The 25,212-nt window shown below is 35.0% G+C and overlaps 1 protein-coding gene and 1 pseudogene across 1 annotated transcript; both read right to left on the reverse strand.

Annotated features, from left to right (window-relative positions):
- Positions 1 to 1,985: 1,985 nt before the first annotated feature.
- On the reverse strand, positions 1,986 to 2,971 carry LOC110715836 (germin-like protein subfamily 3 member 3). The gene has a single exon (XM_021894451.1). It carries the CDS (start codon positions 2,743 to 2,745, stop codon positions 2,119 to 2,121), a length of 627 nt encoding a protein of 208 aa, XP_021750143.1. The 5' UTR covers positions 2,746 to 2,971; the 3' UTR covers positions 1,986 to 2,118.
- Positions 2,972 to 22,095: 19,124 nt separating this feature from the next.
- LOC110715958 lies at positions 22,096 to 23,090 on the reverse strand (annotated as a pseudogene).
- Positions 23,091 to 25,212: the final 2,122 nt, after the last annotated feature.

The following is a 25,212-nucleotide window of genomic DNA, read 5'->3' on the forward strand; positions in this document are numbered from 1 at the left end:
AAATATCTGGGTTTATGTATAACTTTGTAGGTTGCCCTTAGCTTCATAGAACATGATGCAACTCCTTTCCTTCTTAGCTTCCTTCTTTTTGTTCTTACCCATGGCAGAGCAATTGTAGCAAAATTTCAGAAAACAACACCCAAAAAAGAAAAAAAAACATCATTTAAATACAATAAATTAATTACACTTGCTTACTATTTAGGGTAGGTGTAAATTAACTTCACTTCATATCTTCATTGATTAATTTGCATGTTTAGGGTGAAGCCATGGAAGAGAATGGGTTGAAGATGATTTATTATCTCGGTTTTGAATAGAATAGAGAGAAGATGGGGGACAATTAGAGAAAAGGGGAAATATTAAAAACAATTGAGGTTAGAGTGAAATTAGGGGGGAATTAGAAGAAAAGGGGCGGGGTTAGTAAAAAAACAAAAAGGTCATGTGACCTACACATGGGGGTCAATACTGGAAATAACCAAGTCAATGCCGGAATGTGAGCCTTGGTTGTCTTGAATAAAAAAAATTTACAATTTGGTTTCTAGTTGCCAAGATTTTTTTAAAGGTATTTTCCCAACAAAAAAGTAGCTTGAAAAGGTGTAACCACACAAAATTTCCTAATATTTATGTTTTAAATATATCTTTAGGTTTATGGTTATGTTAGTACATCATTTAGGAAGATTATTTCCTATCTTATGAGCATATGTTTTGTATAAATACACTACCTATTGAAGAATAATGAAAAAACCATTCCATTTGATCGTTTCCCAAATTTGTCAACTTTCATTCTTGGACTTAATTCTAGTTTAGTTCAGTCCAATTTATTTAACGGAAATTTCACCAAATACCCCTGAGTTATTTTTTTATTCACCAAATACCCATCAAAAATTCTAAATTAACCAAATACTCCTGAGTTTAAGAAAAATGTCACCAAATGTCTTTAATGACTAATAACGGTTAACACCATTAGTCATTAATAACTAATATGCCATGTGGCAACCTCTAATTGGTTGTTGTAATATTAGTTAATTAATTATTAAAAAAACATTCAAAAATAAAAAAAAAATACCCAAGACCCACCCCAACGCCCCACCACCAGCCCCTGCCAGACAGCGACGGCCGCCAGATCCCACCCCTCCCCCTGCGCTAGTGGTCTCTATTCGCCGGCGAGGCCAGCCCCCCACCCTCAACACCCCTCCCCTACCCCCAGCCCCTTCTCCCTCCGTTTCCCCTCCCCTTAAACCCCTCCCCATCCCTCGAAAAATCCCCCCTCCTTTGCGGCCGGCGTCCAAACCCCCCTCCCCGGCGCCAGCGAACCTTTTTCGCCCCACCCCCCGCCATCCCCACCCCCACCCCCACCCCCTTTCCTCCCTAAACCCCCACCCAAAAAAACCGAAAACCTTCTTAATCGAAAAAAAGATCTAGGGTTCTTTCGATTAAGGGGTTTTTTGGTTTTTTTTGGGTGGTGGTTTAGGGAGGAATTGAAAGGGGGTGGGGATGGCGGGGGGTGGGGTGAAAAAGGTTTGCTGGCGCCAGGGGGGGTTTAGACGCCGGCCGCGAAGGAGGGTGATTTTTCGAGGGATGGGGAGGGGTTTAAGGGGAGGGGAAACGGAGGGAGAAGGGGTTGGTGGTAGGGTGGGGGGGTGTCGAGGGTGGGGGGGGGGTTGGCCTTGCCGGCGGATAGGGACCACCAACACCGGTTCCGGCTAGAGTATTTACACCATGTTTGTTTGAGGAAAATAAAAATGGCGTAATAGAGTATTTAATTATGTTCACACTACAAATACCAAATTACTCTAGGGATATTTAAGGTTTAGATTATGTTCCCAATAATCATATAGACACTTTTGTATTTATATTTATCTTTCCTTTTTTATCAATACCAAAACAATTGTACAAAGTATGTGCTAATGATCATGCGAAAATAAAAATTAAGATGCATACAATCATTGAATTCAACAATTTGCTGCAAAACATGTAATAGAGAGATATATGCTACAAGCAATACATCAAGGGCCATATATACCCTTTTTTTATTATCACATTAAACTTAAAAATAATTATATTGGACATTGAAATCAATTCGGAGCTTAGAATATAGGATTAGCTTAAGATAGATGGAAATTAAGCTGTGCCAAAAATTCGCTTCATCCGTATAACTTCCTTATGACTTAAGAGTGTGATTTTTTGGGCAATATCAGCAGGTAAATTCCCAGCAAATAAAGTGGTAGGAGTGAGTTGTATTGCTGGGTTAGCACCATTCAAACTAACAAAGGCAGTAGCCGGAGTTTTGCCAACGTTGATTTGGAAGTGAAGCATGGCTTGTGGAAACACCATTACATCACCAACCTCTAATATTTTGTAGTAAGCAGTATTGTTTGTATCAATAAATCCTGCAATAATTGAACCTTTTACCAAAATAAGAACTTCAGAGGTACGATGGGAATGTATTGGGATCACTCCTCCTACGCCAAAGTCTAACCTAGCCATAGATATGCCTAAACCATTAAAGGCTGGGAACTTATCTGAAAATACTGACGTCACATTGTTTCCGAAAACATTATTGGGAGTTTTTTCACCACGAAAACCTGTGAAAACAAAATCATCAGTTGTGACTTTATCAGGATCCTTACAAGCATATCCTTGAGGCCCTCTAGGAAGGCTAGGGTCACCAACACAAAAGTCGAGCTCTATGGCATGTGACAGGGAGGCTAAGACACAAAAGATGATGAAAATTGAAAGGTTGTTCATTGCGTACAAAATAGGTACGTAGTTGAGAACTTGAGATGGTTGATATATTTTTTTATTTATTTATTGTTTTTAAGGAGATGGTTGATAAATGAGATAAGTTTTGTATTGTAGAATAATTGTATATTCGTGCGGCAATTGACACCCATTATATAGGATTTTGTTGGGCTAGCAAGAAGATAATATAACTCTCTTTCTAAATGATTTTAGACTTGCTTACCAATTGAGAAAGAAGAAATATTTTACATTGGCCGCCGGCATAACCGATTCAACCTTGACTAAATGCATGAGACAAGATTATTTTTCGTAATATTCATGTAGTTGTCAATTCGTCTAACAAAATAAATGTACTAGATGAAAGGCTGTACGACAGTGGCGTAGTCAGGAATTTCGAATTGTGGATTCGGAATCTTAAAAAAAAGATGATCATATATTAATTAAATATTCAATACATAAGTTCAAATTTTTTTAATTACAAATAGATGGATTACACATTTTTTTTTTTAAAAAAAAGCATTTTTCGAGTTTTCATACTTTGAAAGCGTGGTGGTATGTAATAAATTACAAATATTACACATAAAACAAAAATCCCAAGTTCCCAATAAACACAAATTTGACAATGTAAACTTCTTCTAATTATCAAATAGACCAAGTAAATATTTAAAATTCTAAGTTTCTACAATTCAATTTGTCAACAATTCAAGTATTCAACAATATATCAAAACCAATTAAACAAATCAATAATTAATCTAATTATCACTAATTTAAACAAAATTAAACAAACAAATAAAGATTTAAGAATTAAGAGGAGTAGAGGAATAAAAGGACTCACAAACTCACGAAAAACGGAAGAACTTGAAAAAAAAAACAAAAAATGAGGGCGGTTGGAATCAAACCCAGGACCTAAGTCTTTTTACCAAACTAAAATTCTTTTTACTAATTAAAATTTATTTGAATTATTCTCTAATATTTTTTTAAAATAAATTAAATAACAATGCATTTTGTATGCAGCTAACCACATCATCTGGTCGATCTATATATTAGAGTTAATATCATGTCATAAACAGTTTTGTCCAGTCTATAACAATTAATTGCTCTGTTGGATTATTGATTTATAAATGAAATATGTTTCTCAAATGATAAACTTGTTATTAAATACATATTTTTCCACTGTTCTTAGTTATAATCGCTACTTTTTTTTCTTTGACCTAAAGAAAAAATTATTTTACAAAAAAAAAATAGTCAAACAACACTTACAAACAATTCCAATGAAATCTAAAATTCCAACACAAGTAAATAACACCTTATAACTAACTATATCATAGATTCAATTAACAATCACCTTAATTAAAAATCTTCATATGAAGCAATACAATATGTGAATTATGTGAAAAATATTTGATTTGTTCAACATGTTTATCAATAATTCTATAAATTATTGGTTTTTTTTTTTTCCTTAGGTAGTTTAAGTTGCATTATAATTTCGTGTGATTGAGAATTGATCTCAACACTAACTCCACCTATTTAATTAAATATGTTGTGTCATATTGACCCGTTTAATTAAGAGCGTAAAAAACCCTTAACAATTACCCATTTTTTACATCTTTGACTCATATCCTGTTAGGTTTTGCCAACTCTCTTTATCTTAGCAAAGGGAATTGATTTTAGCACACCATTAATTGATATTGGCACACCTTCATGTGAGAAGAGCATAATTAAAAAATTGTGCTCTCATATAGAGTGTGCCAAAATCAACTTATGGTGTGTCAAAATCATTACCCCTAAACAAAATATGGTGTATTGTTGGCTAGACTTCTTTAAAATACCCTCTCGATCTGTCTTAGAATAACTGACATAGTCAAAGTTTATACATATGACAGTGTAATAGTTTGACCTTATTTTTATATAATTAAATATTATGAGTAATAAAAAAATGCTTTAAAAAATTATATTATGAAATTTTATGTTAATATCTATCGAAGTATGTTTTATTATGCATGTTTATAAAAAATTTATATTCAAAGTTAATGTATGAATGGTGAAAAAAAAGTTCAATGTCTCAGTCATTGTGGGATTGAGGGAATAATGAAATATATTGTTTAGCCTTTAAGATTCCATGAAAGTTACATTTAATTCGAAGGAGGACCAAAATGCATGATCAAGCTGTTAACATCTCGAATGTTTTGAATCTAATCCAATAATTGTATCATCGTCACCTGGTGACGCTTACCAAATGTAAGAGGAATCTCAACGTTCACATTTTTAGGGCTGCGAGTATAAGGCCAATCATGTCACTCGCATTTCACCAAACTTTATTAACGCTAGTCGAACCTTGTTAGTCACAAATTTTGCTTACAACCTCCGATCTTTATTATTTATAACTTTGAAATATTTTATATCTCACAAATAGTACCCAAAAATTGCATATAATAAAAATTGGAGTTAGTAAAAATGTTACTCATATAAATTTTAACTAGTATTTTGACTTGGCCATTAACGATAAGATGGTTGGATAAAAATGTATGTAAACATTTATTTTATATGGTAAGCTATGGGGAGGGCCCCCCACCCTATCACAAGAATGAGGGGTTGAATGAGGAATCAAACCTCCAATCATACGGGGGGAGATGGAGGAACTAACTATCCCCCCATTTCCTCATATCTCATCTGTAATGGAGGAATAAACTATCCCCCATCTCCGTATTAGGGAAAGGAGGAGAGTATGTGATAAAAAAGCAGTTGGTTCCGGGGCAACAAGATTGAGATTTTTCGTACTCGAGTGTCCATCTCACTATACTCGTTTCGCAGCCACCCTTAGGTATCACCTGGCCTGTTCCGGAAATGGTCTTGTAATCATGCACCATTTCATCTTCAATACATTTATGCTTCACTAATTTCTTCTCCTTGCCAATTTCTTCAACTAAAATTTTTGCTACAAGAGGCCTCCCACCTCAATAGCTGGTTCCTACAGGCGCCTGTACGGTGCAACGTACAGTCGTTTTGTAGGAAAGAATTGAACATGATATATAAAAGTAATGAACATATAGTTATAGTGAAAAGAACATACTATTAAAATATAACGAACATATACCTTGAGTGAAAATAACATACCATTGAAATGTAATGAACATATACATAGAGTGAAAAGAACATATTTGCACCAAAATAAAAAAAAATGAATAGAACACATGTTTTTGTTCATTGATTGTCAGTGTAATGTACTTTTATTTGCGACATAATTTTCATTGCTTATTGTGAAATATTTATTGAATTTTGTCTTCAAATTATGGTGGTTAGATAATGTTTATTACATAATATTATCATATCATTTATTAATATTACTGATGCTCTTTAAATATGAAAAAAATATATAAAATTGGACGTTCATTACAAAACAACTATATGTTCTTTACAAATTAACTGTATGTTCGTTACAAAATAGTTACATGTTCTTTTTGGGTTTTTTGGCTATACCAAGCAAGGTATAGCCGCCTGCACCTTAAAATTTTCACTCCCACCTATCATGATAACCAAAACGAGGAACATATAATTATGTTACCACATTAATAGGTTTCATACAACTTTTTTTTATTAGGTAGTTTCTTATAAAATTTAGGTTTTACTAGCTAGTTACTCACAATAAGACCTATAATATATAATAGGAAAAAGTAAAAATAATAGTCTCAATCTTTATCAATTTTGGTAGAATAATCCCAACTTTGGATTATACTGGAATAATCTGAACTTTAGGGAGTCTGTTTTTTTTTCCTCAATCCCTAATCGGTCAACAAAATTTAATGACCTACTATATCAGGTCACTTGACATGTGTCAAGCCCTGATTGGTAAAAAAAACCAAAAAATCTGAAAAACCAAACCAACCTCCACCATCCCACATTCCCACCTTAACGTCCACCAACACAGCCAAGCCCGCTGCCCTTTCCCTCGCCAAAACGCCGCATCTCCGCCCCCAACCTTGCGTCGCCGTTTTCCCCCCTCCCCGAAACCCCCTTATATTCCTTCCACGCAACTATCGAAACCCCAAAATCGCAACCACTGTACGACCACAATCACAGCCACGAATCTCCAAAATTGCAGCCACCAACCACGAAAACGGAGGTTTCAGAGGAGGGTAAGGTGTACTTGTTTTTGGAGAATAGGGAAGGGTTTCAACGGAGGTTCACGATCGGCTAGCATACAAGTGGTCGGTTTTCATGGCTGGCGTCAATTGAGAGGAGAGAGAAAATGAAAAGGGGTTTTGTGGCGAATTAGCCGGCTGGAGTTGGGGAAATGGTTGGCGATGGAGGAGATAAATTTTCTTGAGGAAAACCGGTGCATTTGGGCTGCCGGACGGGCGTCATGGGTTGGTTGGCCGGTTTCTTGGCTGGTGGCTGGCGTCAAGCTTTTCTGATTTTTTTTTTATTTTTATATTTTGTTTTTAACTTTTTTAAACAAATTAACTTGTGACATATGTCACTTTTTAAAAAAAAAAAAAATTAACCCGTTCTACCAGTTACCGGTTTTTGGGATTGGAGAAAAAGAGGAAGCCTCAAAGTTAGGATTATTATTAGAAATAATAATCCCAACTTTCATCAATTTTACTAGAATAATTCAAAGTTAGGATTATTCTAGTAAAATTGATGAAAGTTGGGATTATTATTTCTAATTTTCCTATATAATATCAGCATAATACACTATTATTATTATTACTACAGTGTATTATAATATTTGTTCTTCCATATTACACGCGTGTTTGCTTTTTATTGCAGCTATAATTGTTGCATGGAATAAGTTGCTTCATAAATAGTCGTGTACCACGTTTGCGACCACTACTTGGTATGTATTTGACTATTTGTGCAATAATTATATAATAGGAAAAATACAGTTTAATAATCCCAAATTTGCCCAATTTACTTTCAATAATCTCAATTATCGATTATTCTGCTATAATCCCAACTTTCACATGCATTTTCTTTTATCAATCCCAAACAAAGATCAACCACTCTTTACTCTAGGTTACCTTACACGTATCAACACATTGGCCCTTCTCCTAGCTAACCCCCGAACCACCCCCTCCCAGCAAACCCCTACCATTGGATTTCGCCACCGAACAACCACTAACTTGGCAACTTCTTAAACGCACCAATCAGCTGTCACAACCAGCCCTACCCATCTCCAACAACCACCTTCAACCTCTATATTGCTATCCAATCGCAGTCACCACCAACCTCCATCTTAAACCTTCATATCGCTGCCCAACTCGCAATCATTATACATTTATACCTCTAGCCACATTAACCTCCATCTCCACCTGTCACACAAATAGAGCAGCCTCGCAATTGCTCGCCACCACAACACCCAATCACACCAAACAACACCACTGAACCTCACATTGCAGCAACCTTACCAATTCTCACATTGCACCACCATCACTTTGCCCCTAACACTGTAAACCGGTCCTCCACCCCAACATCACCTCAGAAACCATCTCCTCCTTTCCCACACCACCAATACCGGCCCTCCCTCCCTTGCCCCTAGAGGTGGTTATTTGGGTAGGGTAACCCAATGATAATAGGGTCAGGGTCAAGCTTATAGGGCTTTTAATGGACAGGGTCCTTATTGGGCAGGGCCAACATGTTTTTCCAATTTAATTAATAAAGAAAATATATAATGTAAAAATAATTATATAGATAAATTTGTATTCATATGTATATAATAATGGCTTTGTCCAATATTTATTTTAATTGATATTTTGTAGGCCCGCCCATTATCGACCCGCATTGACCCGACCCTATATTGACCATATAAAATGTGACCCACTTTAACCCGACCCGCCCAATAACCAGGTCTACTTGCCCCAACCCAGAAATCGACCCCTTCCCTTCCCCCAACTTCAAATCGGTGCTAGCTAATGAGTCAACGACTACGATTAGGGGGCTAGATAGGTGGCGGTGGGTGTAGGTTTATGAGAAGGGGAAGGGAGAAGAAATTGGTGGCCACTGCCAGAAATTATGGTTGCAAATCAAACTGGCTAGGAGGCCGTGGCCAATGATGGTGATCTAGGCTTGGTGTTTTGATTTTTTTATCTTCATTTTAAGAAAAAGGTTATTAAATTTTTGAAGCAATAAACAAGCTAACTAGCTAAGTGACACGTGGCAATTTTGATTTTCTATGAAAAAAAAATTTACCTCCCCTTCAAGTTACCGATAATTGGGATTGATAAAAGAAAATGAATGTGAAAGTTGGAATTTTTGCAGCTTAATTGATATTTGGGATTATTTAAAATAAATTGGATAAAGTTGAGATATTAAAGTGTATTTTTCAATATAATAATTTTTTTATTTGTTTTTGTTTTTTTGTGTCTTTTTTTTTTGTTATTGTTGTTGTTGTTGCATGTGAGCCGATCTCAATCATAACCAATACGCTAAGACTTCATTGATATTAATTATAGAGCTTATTGATATTATACGAAGTATATTATAGTGCTTATCATTTTATCAATATATATATAGCGTGTTTTAATTAATGAAGTCATTTTTTTTTCTTAGTTGCACGCATTCGATAGCAAGCTTTGGTCACTTACCTTTTGTTCTTGGATTTAATTCCAGTTTAGTTCAGTCTGATTTATTTAAATGAAGTCTTGTCAATTACATTCTTCATTATAATATACTTGTAATTTGTTAGTTCATTTCAATCTAGTTTAAGAGAAAAAAAAATGAAAAAAATATAGAGCCTTATATGTTATAGATACAGTTTAGAGATCATATTTGGAAACCATTTACCAATAATATAGCTCTTAGATTCTTTGGCAAAGATTGACACAATATAACTAGAGTAATTATATGCAATTTAATCTACTGTGATGCTATATATCGGTCAAAATGATTGATGATAAATTAGATCAAAGATGTTACACGTTTTTCATTGTGAGCCACTACTTATGTTTGCTAAGAAACCATAAAGGTCCATCGTATACATACACAAATTAGACATCATTTTAGTAATCATTATTTTATGGACATTTTGTAAGAAACTACCTTATAAAAAAATGTGGTAATAAACTACTTTATAAAAGCTTAATGTTGTAAGATACTACCCTTGGTCAGAAAGTGAGAGTTGACTAAATTTTTCCGGCGTTGACCAAGTCATGTGTTGTTCACATGACATTTAATTCATCTTGGGTATTATATGGATAGGCTCGGGGAAAATTAGGGGAAAAATGGGGAAAGATGAATTAAACGTCACGTGACTGGCACCTGACTAGGTCAACGCCGAAAAAATTAAGTCAACTCTCACTTTCCGACCAAGGGTAGTATCTTACAACATTTAGCTTTTATAAGGTAGTTTTTTACAACATTTTTTTTATAAGATAGTTTCTCACAAAATGTCCTTATTTTATAAAGTAAATTGATCCTTTTAATTTTTTTTTTTTGAAACGTAAATTGATCCAGTTTTTGTCTTCTTTATTTTTAGGTGGGAAGTCTTTTCAGGCAAAGATTAAATTAGAACTGTAGAAGAGATTGACGAGGCTAAGAAGCTGATTGATAATCAATGCGACAAATGGCAATTAACAAGCCCGTTATATTTGACTTTATTTTTTTTTTTCATGTAAAATTGACCTCAACAACATGAACAATAGATGGGCCCGGGATGTATAGAACAGCACAATCTAAAGCAGTTGCACATAGTATAGTAGCACAACCTATCATTGGAAACTGGAAAGGTTCATGTCCTCTAGGAAGGCTAGAACCCCCGACACAAAAGTTGAGTTCTATGGCTTGTGAGACAAAGGCTAAGAGATAAAAAGATGGAGAAGGCTGAAAGATTGTTCATTGTTTAAGCTTTATTTAGGTGGTACAAATGGTCGATAAAAGATGTAATTACTAAGAGATAGGATTTTGTAGTAGATGGGTTGGTTCACTGGGTTGTATTTTCTTTGTGGCAAATAAAGGACACCCTTTATGTAGAATTTTTGCGAGCTTGCATCCTTACGTTGTAGCCCTCTTAATTAAATATACTTGAGACTTGTTCAATTACATGAGATGACATCGTTTACCAACTAAATTGTTGTAGTACGCGGCGTTAAGAGAAATTAGTTTCATCAAAATATCAAATCACGAATTCTATTGAATTTATATTCCGTTGTTTGTTAATAGAGTTTACTTAGAAAACGAATTGTCTACTACCTCTATTGAATTTATCCATTTACCTCTTCTAATCATCTTTTTCTTAAATTCCATGCTGAAGAGGTGTGTTGCCAAAGACTCAAGATATTGGTGCTCGTGCAGCTGCTCACATCTTCAAAAGGATCGGTTTTGCTATAGGTAGAGGGGTAGGGGCCCAAATTGTATCCCGGCTCCCAATTAATTTCTTGTAATTTGATTGCTTCTGTAGGTTTTTTTTTTGTTCCCCAAAACGAAGATATATTATATTAGCCTATAAGGCTATAAAGGTTCATTACAACAAAAGAGCAAGGGAATCTAAAATTACCAAAACTAATGAAAATATTGGTAATAATAGAAACCTGCTAAAACATATTTCCTCCGTTCTTTTTTACTTGACCCGCTTTGAGTTTTACATTATTCACCACTCCTCATTTGACCGTGTTTTGTGAATAACATTTAAAGAAAAACATATTCATGAAAGATATTTTTAAATTCGTCTCAACAAGTAATATCATAATATATAACTTTTATAATTTTTACTTATCGAGAATTAAAGTTATTTATCGTTAAAATTTTGCGTTGGAAAACGTGATAAAAGAAACAGGTCAAATAAAAAAGAACAGAGGAAGTACTAATACATCCGAAAATACAAGAGCTAAAACAGAGGATATAATACAACCTAGAGATAGAGCTGAAACTAAGAAAGCAGTGAAGATCCAAGGTGTTGATAAAACATCCAAACCAGCGAGAACATAGGAAAAACACTTCATCCTGAAGAACAAGAAGCACCAAGATCAACATCTTAGATGGGTTTAGCAAATGGAGGAACAAAAAAATGATCCTTGTGCCTAATACTCATCTCCATTCCGTATGCAGCCAAATTATGAGCCAACACATTGTTTTCTCTAGGAACATGCCTAATCAGAATGTTGCCATTGCTACAAAGAAGGCCATTCACATCATTGATAACGCACTACTAGAAAACAGGCCATTTCCGACGGAACTTTTTCGTCGGAAACACCCTAAAATCCGTCGGAAATGGTTGTCGGAAACGGGGTTGTAGGAAAAACCACTATTTTCGTCGGAAATTCCGTCGGAAACACTTTTCCGACGGATTTTTCCCTCGAAAAGAGGTTTTCAGGTGCCGGAAAAATCCGTCGCAAATTCCGACGGGTTCACTTTCCTTGGAAAGTTATGACGGAATTTCCGTCGGAAAATTATTTTAAGAAATTAAAAAAAAAAAAACGGCGCGCCACCACCGGCACGGCGTATATATCACCGCCTCTAACCACCACAACCCATTACCCTTACCACGACTTAACCCACCACCACCCACCACCCAAACCCAGAAATAAAAAAATTTCTGCCACGACTTAACCCACCACCACCCACCACCCGAACCCATTCCAAAACCATACACAACAAAACGCCAACTGAGATTCTTTATCGTAGAGTGCCTACTTATGATCATCTTTGCGTTTTTGGTTGTCTATGCTACCCAAATCTAAGTGCCACTGCACCTCATAAGCTTGCACCTCGCTCCAAACCTTGTGTTTTTTTGGGGTTTCCATCAAATCATAGGGGGTACTTATGTTATGATCTTTCCTCTAATAAAATCACCACCTCTAGGCATGTTACCTTTGTTGAAGATATATTCCCATTTTCCAATCTCCAACAATTCAAACTTGAGGATTACGATTTTATGGACTATGACTCTTCTGCCTCCCTTACACCCCTCCTTGTGCAAGCCCATTTACCTGCTGGCCCAACTCCCTTGGTCATGCCCACGACCCCACAAACCAGCCCACCCCATTCTCCTACCAATTCCACCCTTAACTCTCCCTCTCACGCTGCTTCCCAGATCAGTCCGCAGGCAGGCCGCGGCTACCAGCAGCCCACCACAGGCCACCCGCGGACACCTCTGCCACCCCCTTACAGCAGCCCAATCTATTTCTCGATCCAATTCGGATCAATACCTAACCCCACACCCATCACTCTTCCCCTTCGGCCTAATCGCACTCCTTCACATGTCATGCAAACCCGTGCAAAAAATGGGATTTTAAAACCGAACCCGAAGTTTGATGACTTTGTTCTCTCGATCCAATCTATCTCCCCTCTACCCAAAAATCCCAAATCTGTCATGCTTGACCCGAATTGGAATGCCGCCATGAATGAGGAGTTTAATGCTCTCACTAGCCAACACACTTGGGATCTTGTGCCTCGGCCAGAGGGAGTGAATATAATCCGATGCATGTGGTTATATAAACAAAAATATAGGGAGAATGGTGACTTGGAGAGACACAAAGCTCGCCTTGTTGTGAACGGGAAATCCCAACAGATTGGGGTGGATTGTGATGAGACGTTTAGTCCCGTCGTAAAACCGGCTACTATTCGTACTGTTTTGAGTATTGCTATGGGGAAGGATTGGCTTATTCATCAATTGGATGTTAAAAATTCTTTTTTGATCGGTGATCTCGAGTAAACGGTATATATGCATCAACCTCCCGGGTTTGTGAACAAAGATGCCCCTACTCATGTATGTCGCCTCCGGAAATCGTTGTATGGTTTGAAACAAGCCCCAAGGGCATGGTACCACAGGTTTGCCAATTTCACATTGCGGTTTGGGTTTGTTTGTAGTAAAAGCGACAACTCTTTATTTATTTTTCATCATGGGAAGGACACGGCATATCTCCTTCTCTATGTAGATGACATAGTCCTCACCGCTTCTTTTGATCAATTAAAATCTGCCATCATTGCTGCCCTCAAGTCCGAATTTGCAATGTCCGATTTGGGTAGTTTGAGCTATTTTCTCGGGGTCTCTGTCACTCGCACTCCAAAGAGTATGTTCCTTTGCCAACGCAAATATGCTGCTGAAATTGTACAACATGCCCAAATGTCCAATTGCAAAGCCGTGGCTACTCCAGTCGACTCCAAGTCGAAATTAGGGGCTGAAGATGGTTCCCCTGTCGCTGATCCGTCCTTGTATAGGAGCTTGGCTGGTTCTTTGCAATACCTAACATTCACGAGGCCAGATATTTCTTACGCCGTTCAACAAATATGCCTCTTTATGCATGATCCGAGGGAGCCACATTTTAATGCACTCAAGCGAATAATCAGATATGTAAAGGGTACTCTCACCCTCGGCTTGCACCTTTATCGCTCCGCTCCAACGCAACTGGTTGCGTACACGGACGCCGATTGGGGCGGCTGTCCTGATACGCGATGCTCCACCTCGGGGTATTGCGTGTACTTGGATGATAACCTCATTTCTTGGTCGGCCAAACGACAAGCCACATTGTCCCGTTCAAGTGCCGAAGCTGAGTATAGGGGAGTTGCAAATGTGGTTGCCGAATCATGTTGGCTCCGAAATCTTCTTCTTGATCTACATTGTCCTATTCGCAAGGCTACCTTGGTTTATTGTGATAATGTATCCGCGGTCTACCTCTCTAGCAATCCGGTTCAACACCAACGAACAAAACATATAGAGATGGATATACATTTTGTTCGGGAAAAGGTTGCTTTGGGTCATGTTCGTGTCCACCACGTTCCCTCATCTTACCAATATGCGGATATTTTCACTAAGGGCCTTCCACGACAATTGTTTTTTGAGTTTAGACACAGTCTAAGCGTTCGTCCACCTCCCGCTACGACTGCGGGGGAGTGTTAGAGAATATGTAAGGGTTCTCTTCCTAGAGAATGTGTAAAGGTTCTCATATTTATTTTGTGTAATTATTGTAACCCTAGGTTGTAATCACCTATATATTTTGGTTAATGGATCATCTCCTCTCAAGGAGAATTACACACTCTTACAGACATGCCCAAACCATTAAAGGCTGGGAATACATCTGAAAATGCTAATGTCACATTGTTCCCAAAAACATTATTGGGAGTTTTTTTACCACGAAAACCTGTGTAAACAAAATCATCAGTAGTGACTTTAGCAGGGTCTTTGCAGGCATATCCTTGAGACCCTCTAGGAAGACTAGGATCTCCGACACATAAGTCGAGCTCTATGGCCTGTGACATGGAGGCTAAGAGACAAAAGATGGTGAAAATTGAAAGATTGTTCATGGTGTAAGATAGAAATAGGCACGTAGGAGAGAAGGTGCAATGGATAATTGAAGTAGGGTTTGTATTGTAGAATAATTGTATTATCTTTGCGGCAATTGACACCCTTTATATAGAATTTTGCACAGCTAGCAAGAAGATAATATAATTCTCTTTCTAAATGATTAAGACTTGTTTACAAATTGACAAATGAGAAATTTTTTAGATCCGCCGTCGGTATTACCGATTCAAATATTCAATAATTTTTGGGTGTGATTTTATTGACTCGATGATTGAATTTTTAACATTATACAATATTGAATTTATGTATACGAGTATTTATGTATTCTAGAGAGGATATTGAATGTATTTCGTTGAATTTTGAATAAAATTTATTTAATTACTTAAAATATTAAGTTGCAAACTGTGGTTTAATAACATATATATATACTCTTTCAATTTTCGTTGACAATTTTAATGGCCAAAAATTTTCTTTGGCACTATGTTATTTCTTGTATTGTTCGTATGTGCTTAAATTATATATTTGTAGTACAGTTATTGCTTAAAGCTTGGCTTTCCTCGATCTTCAAAACAAAGATAGTTTATTTTTTGTATTATGGAAATTTAATATCTCCTCACAACCTTGACTAAATGCATGAGACTAGACTATTTTTGTGTAGTATTCACGTAGTCGTCAACTTGTCATATAAACTTATAAAGTTCAATATAAACGTATTGATATCAAGGATAACACATTTGTTGTGTTGTATATGGACGAAAAACTCCTTAGAAATTGACTTATACTTTATACTCCCTCCGTTTCATAATGTTAGTCCCATATACTATTTTGGGCGTTTCAAAATAATCTACCCTTATTGAATCTATTCCTTTTTAAATTTTATTTTATTTTCCTAATTTCGTCTTATAATTTCTAATCCCATTAGTGGATTGATGACATGACAGTAATTAAATATTATGATTGGTCATCAATCCCATTAAACAAGCATTGTAATTGATGCTTTCCAAATAAAAAAATCACAACATTTAATAAGATAGATTTAATTAACCAATTTTTGTACTAAAATGTAATATTCCAAAGGAAAAATGGAATCTAAAAATCCAACCTTTGCAAGGTCTGACAAAAAAAATCCAACCTTTAATTAATCTCACAAAAATCCAACCTTTGCATCCCACCTTCTTTCACAGATCCATTACCTGTTGATGACCGATTTTTGTAAGTTGTGTGTTATATGTCAGTCATTAATTGGTCAATTATTTTTTTAATTATTAAAAAACAAAAAAAAAATTAAAGAAAAAAAAACAGATAAAAAAAAAAAAACCCAACACCAGCCACCCACCCACCTCCCTCACCCCACCGAAACTTCCCCCCAACCAACACCAGCCACCTCCCCCATCCCTCGCACCACCCCAGCCACCTCCCCCACTCCCCGGAAACTTCCCCCCACCCCCAACCAGCCCCACCATTGGGGTCGTCGGATTCCGACGATCTCCCCCACCCCCCACCCCTTGTCGCAACCTCCCAACCACCAAAACCCCCTACGATCTAAACCCTAACCACCACACCAAACACCCTATTCGACCCCCCTAACCAGCCCAACCCCTCCCCGAACCTCCCCACCACCGCCCTGACCCTCCCCGACCCATTTCCACCCCTCCCCACCCTAAACCCGACCCAAATTAGCCCCCTTAGCTTCCACCCAAATCCAACAACCCCCGGTTTTGTGGGTCGAGTTTCGTGGGTGGCTGGGGTTCTGGGGTGGTCGGGGTTTAGCCGTTTAGGGTGGTTAGTGTTAGGGTTGCGTTCTGGGGTGTTCGGCCGTTTAGGGTGGTTGGTGTTAGGGTGGCGAATTGGTGGTGGTGTCTTGGTGGGTTGTTGGAGAGAGGAGAGAGAAAGAGGAGTGAGAAGGGAAATTAAAGAGAATTAAAAAAAAAAAACTTTTTTACCTGTTTAATAGGTTAAAGGTCAAATGGATCTGTAGGAGAAGGTGGGGTGCAAAGGTTGGATTTTTGTGAGATTAATTAAAGGTTGGATTTTTTTTGTCAGACCTCGAAAAGGTTAGATTTTTATATTCCATTTTATCTATTCCAAATATTATTCATTCTCTTAATTTTTTTTTGTGATTAATTCTATATGGGACTAACAAAGTAAAACAAAGGGAGTATATTAGAAATAATATGATTAATATCCAGTCAAAAATAGTTTGTCTAGTCTATAACATTTAATTGCTCGGATCGGGTTGATTATGGATTCATAAACTAAATATGTTTCTCAATAGAAAAATTTGTTAATTAATGCATCTTTTTTTCCATAGTTTATAAATATAATTGCTATTTCAAGTGATTTAGGGCCTATTCTCATTGACTGAACTGAACTGAGCTGAACTGAACTTAACTGAACTGAACTGGATTGAATATTTTATAAGAGAAGGAAATTAGTAGCTAAACTGAACTGAACTGAATATTTTATAAGAGAAGGAAATTAGTAGCTGAACTGAACTGAACTGAACTAAGCTGAATTTCAACGTAAGAGAACAGACCCTTAGCTTGTGATATTATAAGTTTCACCCTTTTATAAACGAAGTTTGTTCATCAAAAACAGAAACAAGGCTCCCTCGACAATTATTCGGTAGTAATCAATTATTGTAATAAAAAAAAAGAGGAAAAAATATGTCAGTCATACGGTGCTCTATCAAAAAAAAATAAATAAATAACTCCCTCCATTTTATATTATAATTTCTATATTTTTTTTTTTGAAGCAATTTCTATATTTATTTAAGCAATCTTTAAGATGTAAAAGACAATTCAATGACTCTCAAAAAATTGTTGCTATTCTAATTAATTTCAATCTCAACCTTTTACTTTATGCACCAATCTTGTCCATCCATCTAATAAATTCTAATTGACTTAAAAAAATTTAAATATAAAAAACAGAAAACAAAAAAAAAAAAAGTTGAAAAAATTATTTAATAATAACTTTGAATACAAAAATTATTTTTAAAAAATTGAGTTACTAGTTGGGTGGAGGGATGGGTAGCGGTAAGCACCAGCTAGGGAGGTTGTAGGTTCGATCGGCTAAGGTAGGGGCAGGGTGGTGGTTCACCGGCGAGGGGCAAGGTAGGGCTGGTTGGGGTTCGCGAGCAGGGTTGATAGGGTTCGCAAGAGGGTGGGCGTTTGCGAGGGTCTGAGGTGGGACTAGGAGAGGTTGTTGTTAATGTTTGGGTCTGGGTTGGCGAATAGGGTAGGGGCTGGGTTGGTGGATTAGGTGGGGTTTCGTGGGAGAGGCCGCATCAGGTAAGGGGTTTCATGACTCATGAGTAAGGGAGGAGGTGGGGTTTGTTGCCGGTAGGGTTAAGACTAGGAGAGGTTCACAGGGAAAGGGGGGTTGGTGGGGTTTGTCCGACAATTGGAGTTGGCTGTGTTTTCTCTTTATTTTTATTTCTTTTTTAGGAATGTTATTTTATTTTTCTTAATTATTTTTAAGAGTTTTTATTACTCCGTATTATTTTTTTTATTATAAAGTGGTTAGATTAGTTAATTGAGTTTATAAGCTGTTAACAGGGATTTAGTTAAACTTTTTTTAAAAAAAATATTTAAAACAAGTATCAACAATAACGTTTTAACACGTGACACATCAACCGATTATATATAACCCATGCAACAGGTTATGACTTTATTGGAAGAGTGACCATAAAGTTGTGTTATTTTTGAATTGATTAAAGTTAAACTTAATATTGAAAGAGTTCCCAAATTTCAACTTATTGCTGTTATTTTTTCCAAAAATTTAAAATTATTGTTAGATTGTTGAACAATTTAAAAAATTTCTACTTTCACTCACTTTAGCGGAAAAAAGTTGAAGTAAAAAGGTTTTGAAAATTTTGATTATTTCGTTTATTGAATGATATATTAATTGTTTTGATAATATGATTAATTGTTTATTAGATATTATTAATAATCATGGATGATAGTATGTCTATATATATATAGGGCTTGATGATACAACACATTGTTTTAATATCGATGATATGATTAGTTGGTTAGGTGTGATCATTTATTGTTTGGATGATATATAATTAATTGTATGGATGATACCATTCACTGTTTCAATTATATCATCCGATCCATTGGTTAGATGATACTGAAAAGTGACTTTTACATCACTTTTAGGGGATAACTAGGCTCGTTTTTAGGTTTATTAGTTTTTAATAATCTTCCTTATCAAATTCTGACATGGGTTTAGGTACTACCTCATTTTCACTAGTAGTTTTGGTGATTTTGAAATCACCAACTTCAATAACTCTCCAAACTTGGTAGTTGTCAGCTTTGATAAAAATCTTCATCCTGTTCTTCCAATAGGTGTAGAACTTCCCATTGAACATAGGAGGACGCTGCGTAGAGTAACCTTCTTCCAGTTTCTCGTGATTGTTCATCTTGCTTCCAGGAACTTAACTCGTCAGAGTTTTCTGATTTCTTCGAGTAACTAGCTCTGATACCAGTTGTTGACTCGAATGAACAATACAAAAGGGGGGTGAATTGTATTGTAGAGGAAACAGGGTAATTTTGCGGAATTAATAAAGAGACTCAAACAAAAACTGAAAGTGCAAAGAGAGATTTTACGTGGAAACTTCTTGGCCCTAATCAAGAAGAAAAACCACGACCACAAGGGATTTTAAACTCAACTCTTAATAATAATAGGGCAAACAACCTATTACAAATTAAGACTCTAACTTAAGTTACTCAACGAACTCAAGTTCCCCTTCAACTGATCCCTCAACCGGTTGAACGCTCTAACTCTCTCTTTCTCCTTGCTTCACTCAAAACAATAAACACTTTTAGAGTTTCCCCAAACTCTATCCCAAAACAATTCAAGATTAAACTCTAAATGCTAAGTAGTAAGACACTCAAGGACTTAAGTGGATTATGACTCTTTTTAAAAGCTAAAAGATTCTAATGCTCAAGTGTGTTTTTCTCAACAGAAAACCGAGTCTAATTATAGAAGAATTAGGAAGTTAAAATTGTCGTTGCCTTAATCACAACTCCCTTAGAATTAGGAAGTGTAAGGAGTGGGATCTTGGGCAGCAAGTAAAACCGTAACTGAAGGAAGTGGTTTTATTGCTTCCTTAATTTTCTCAAAATACTTTTGACAAAGTAAACGCACGTTGAAATAAAGACTTTCCAAAACTGATTTACCAAAAAGATAGGCATGAATAAAACAGAAAATATTTTCATCAAAAAGATATTTTAACTAAAGAATATTTTCGAAAATAAATAAGTAAAAATATGGAAAATAAAATCTTTATCACATAAAATTAAATCCACTTAAATCCTATCAATTATCATTGTACTTAGCATAAATACAAGAAGCTTAAAATTAAATATAAAATAAAAATAGACTCCTTGAAACTTTGAGAAGCTTTGACTCTGGAGCTTCAGTTCCTCACTTAAGGAACTTGCCTTTGAAGCTTCAACTCTGGAACTTCAGTTCCTCACTAAAGGAACATGACTTCTGATTGTCTTCTATATCCTTCCATAGCAGACCTAGACCTTGTCCCATTCTCCATTCTTACTCCAGAATTTCGTAGCATAAACCTGGCATCAATCATAGCTAAAAACGAAAGTTAAACCAATATGAGCTTGTTTAGGTTCCTTGAGTCATCATCAAAACATAAGGTCAACAAAAGGAGAAGAAAGAGGGAGCCCTAGTTGACCTTGAGGATAAATATGAGGCTTTTATGTTATAGGATTACAGTAAACATATTACACTGGGGATCTTGTTAGAGTAATAAAAAATAGGAAATTTTTTGAGGAAGGTCCTTTTAAGTGGTCAACCTTGTGAGAAAGGTCATTTGATAAAAAGAAAGTGGCACAAAAGATCCTTATATCTCATTTGGATTGTGTGGAGAGTCCGTTGACCAAATCCCGGCGTTGACTAAAATTTTCCTCCTGAATTTTTAGCTCTATTCATTTCCTTTCATTAACAAAATATTGGAAAATAAAAACACCTTCGTTTCGCTTCTTTTCCCTTCCATTTCATTCCTTTCTCTTCTTTTCTTTCACTAATATTCAACCAAACAAACCCTAAGTGTATGACGTATGGACTATTAAGCTGATGTGTCAAACATTCTTTTCATCCGCTTACAATAAATAAAAATGGAGGGAAAAAAAAGAATGATTATACATATATAGTTATTGGATAAAAATACTATTCTGATAATATAGTACCTTCATATGAAAAGGAAATATTATAGTTATTGAGGTTTGATCAAAAGAAAAGTCAAAAAAGAAAGAAAAAAAAACGGGAAATATTTAATCATGAGGTGGCACGTGTCATTTTAGATTCGCCTTTAGTATATAGTTTTTATAAATTTATTTGTATAAATATATAGCTACAGGTAATATTATTGCAAATGATGAATAATAAAAATTTTCCACAACTTTTAAATTTTCAAAAAAAGAATTTATTGGAGCATGCATAACTAGTTATTGGCTCAGACGACGCCCCAATTACTATAAATTTGTGAGTTTGATAAAAAAAAAATTAAAAGGTTAATGTTCAACAATATTTATAAAAGAATTAAAAAATAATAATAAATTTAAGATTAATGGGTATTAGTTTTTTTCACTTTACTTTATAATAGTACCTTTTTGTCAAAAAATAAAATAAAATAAAATTTATGGAGTAATTTGTATAATTGCTTAATTGATATTGAATCTAGATTATTAGCATCCAAAATATCAACAACCATTAGTGTGTGATTAGTGATTTAATATTTTAATAATATTATAGATAAGAATTCACTAATTTGGTGGAATTATGGGCTTTGCATTAAAGTTCCCCTAGTCTTTTCCTTCTCTTTCTCTTTCTATGTTCTTTCCCTTCGAACAAGCTCAACGTTTAGCTTCATCAATGGAGTTTGGTCATCTTCAACTTCTATTATCAACGCAGGGCCGACCAAAAAAGGGGCCGTGAGCCGTCTCTCAGGCTGCTCCCTCTTATAGTACGCCATGTTATGATACATAATGACTTAATAATATGAAAATGTGGTATTGGAAATTAGTGATTGAATAACATTATGCCAAATACGTAGTGTGTAATTAGAGAGCATTAGTGTTATTATCCAAGGAAATGATGAACATTGAGAGAAAGGGGGAATTTATTGACGAAAAGTATGTATCATTATTCAACTTAAAATAAATAACAAAAATACAAGTATGGAGAATACAAAAAGATGAAAGAATACAAATGAAATAAAACAATTATACATTTTTTTTTATTACAAATTATCATAATTTATTATGTCGAAAAAAAGAATAATTCAGGAAAGGAATTTTGTTAAGCTGTGCCGAATATTCGCTTCATCCGCATAACTTCATTTTTACTCAAAAGTGTAATTTTCTGGGCAATGTCAGCAGGTAAGTTCCCAGCAAATAAGGCAGTAGGAGTGAGCTGTAGTGCAGGGTTTGCTCCGTTCAAACTAACAAACGCGGTAGCCGGAGTTTTGCCAACGTTGATTTGGAAGTGAAGCATGGCTTGTGGAAATACCATGACATCACCAACCTCTAATCTTTTATAGTATGCAGTGTTGGTAGTATCAATAAATCCAGCAATAATTGAACCTTTCACCAAAATAAGAACTTCTGATGTACGATGGGAGTGTACTGGAATTACTCCTCCTACGGCGAAGTCTAACCTAGCCATAGATATGCCTAAACCGTTAAACGCTGGGAAGACATCTGAAAATGCTAATGTCACATTGTTCCCAAAAACATTGTTAGGAGTTTTTTTCACCACGGAAACCTGTGTAAACAAAATCATCAGTTGTGACTTTAGCAGGATCTTTACAAGCATACCCTTGAGGTCCTCTAGGAAGACTAGGATCCCCAACACAAAAGTCGAGCTCTATGGCATGAGACAGAGTGGCTAGGAGACAAAAGACGAAGAAAAATGAAAGATTGTTCATCGCGTAAGGTTTGAATAGCTAGAAGGTGTTGTAACTTGTAAGGTGGTGTTTGATCGTAAACTTAATACCAATGTAAGTATTGAAGTCTAGATATAATAATGTTGTAGATTGGTTTGTTGTATATTCTGAGAGGCAATTGGAACCCTTTATATAGAAAACACATTTGGTTAGTATGGCACTTTGCCTTGTTTTGTTCAATTCGTTAAGGGTGTGATATTCTTTATTTGATATGAAAGTCAAAGAAATACTACCAGTTTTGCATTTAATTAAGAAGTGACTCGATGCGGCTGAAAATCTGTTTTTATTTTTTTTAGTTAATTTTTGTCAGCATTGTTGTTTTATTGACTTGAATACTTCTTCAATTCAACTTTCTCCAAATGGTATGTATGAGTTTAATAATATAATATTATTTCCAATTCAATTAATTTTTTCATGGTGTTATTAGGAATTTAGATATTATCTTCAAGTACCACATTATTGAAGCTTCTAGGGCTCCGGAAATCTTGCCTGCATTTCGCATTTTATTTCTTAATAATTACTTGTATATAAGATCAAGTCAAGGTTGACCAGACTACCAAATTGCATGATGACTTATTTTGGGTTATAGAGAGTTAGAAAGGGTGGCCGGCTATGAAACAAAATGTAGAGAGTCTATTATGTATACCTATGTGTATCGTATCCTCGGGATTATTATTTGCCCTTTTAATCAACAAATGTGTAAAAATATTATTTGCACATTTGTTGATTAAATAAGCAAATGACTTCGGGTATACGGTACACCGGAGTATATATATATATATCAAATTCTACAAAATATATAGGATTCCGTATCGATACGTAGGTGTTTTATCTAAATACTTTGTAGTTAAATAATTAAACTATCCTGTATTAAAAAAAAATAATAAACTAGCTAGCAAGTTAACAATAATAGTTTTAGGAGATCTTATTATATTATAACTAGATGAATCCCGTGCGATGCACGGTTAGTTTTTTTTTTTTTAAATAATGTTTTTTTTTTGTATTTATGAGCCTAAAATTTGTTATATATTTAGATAAAATTCCTAATATTAAAAGATAATATATAATATTTAATTAATTTAAACTTAAAAATCTCATTCGACAATTTTTCTTACATGGCATTTAAATTATTTAATTCTACAAGAAATTAATAATCTCTTATTTAATTGGCTACTACTAAGATTTATAATCCTACATGGCGCGCTGAAAAAATTAGATCCTACGTGGCTCTCTAAAAACTCGGGAAAAAACTCCCCTTTATATATATAATTAGATTATGAATTATTTTTATTGCACAATATTTCGATATATAATTATACTATGGTAAATAACTAACAATTAGAATTGCACTTTATACTTCCTAAGCCATGCTCAGTTTTTAAAATTAATTTTATTTGAAATATAAAAGTTTCTTTTGATATGTAACTCAATAGTCAAGCATAATAGTTTATAAATATACGAATCAAAAAATGCTTAAGCAATTTAATTATTCTTTGGAACAAAAAAAGTATATTGTAGAGTGTAATTTTTTTTTTTTTTTTTTAGTTTTAATAATAATAGTGTACATGATTGGAGCACATTCATCTCACCAATCAATTGGGATCGACAACATAGCCCAATGCCAATTTACCTTTACCAAGCTAAACTTAGGGAACTAATACCTAATCACATTTATCTTTGTTACTTGTATAAGAATAGTGAAGCTGCTAAGAGTTAGCTATTAGCCAAAAAATGGCTACCTCTTCTTCATAAAAAAAATGGCTACCTCTTCTTCATAAAAAAAATGGCTTCCTCTTATATAATTTTTGTTTTCTCAAACCTCTTATAAATATAAATGAAGTAGCTCCAACCAAATTAGAGTGGTTGATGTGGTCTGCTAAATGACAATTGCTACTTTGCTAGCAATTTTTCCTCCTTCTTCAATTCTTTTTATTACAAAAAGGTTTAATAAAATCTACAAATAAAATACTTCCACAAAGTTATTAAGTAATACTCCCTTCGTTTTTGTTATTTGCATCACTTGTAAATGCACGGAGTTTTAAAAGAATTAATTTGGTATAATATAATAATTTGAGTGGATGAATATTTATTATGGTAAGAGTAATATGAAAACCATAAAAGTAAAAGTATGTAAAATAGAGTAGAGGGGACCATGAGAGAAAGAAGTGATAAATTAATTTGTGTGGAATTTAAGTAAGAGAGAAAAATAATAAAATATAGTATAAATCACCATATATAAAAGTGATGCAAATTAAAGGGAAAG

The sequence above is a fragment of the Chenopodium quinoa genome, unplaced genomic scaffold, assembly GCF_001683475.1.
Source record: "Chenopodium quinoa cultivar QQ74 unplaced genomic scaffold, ASM168347v1, whole genome shotgun sequence".
Lineage (NCBI taxonomy): Eukaryota > Viridiplantae > Streptophyta > Magnoliopsida > Caryophyllales > Amaranthaceae > Chenopodium > Chenopodium quinoa.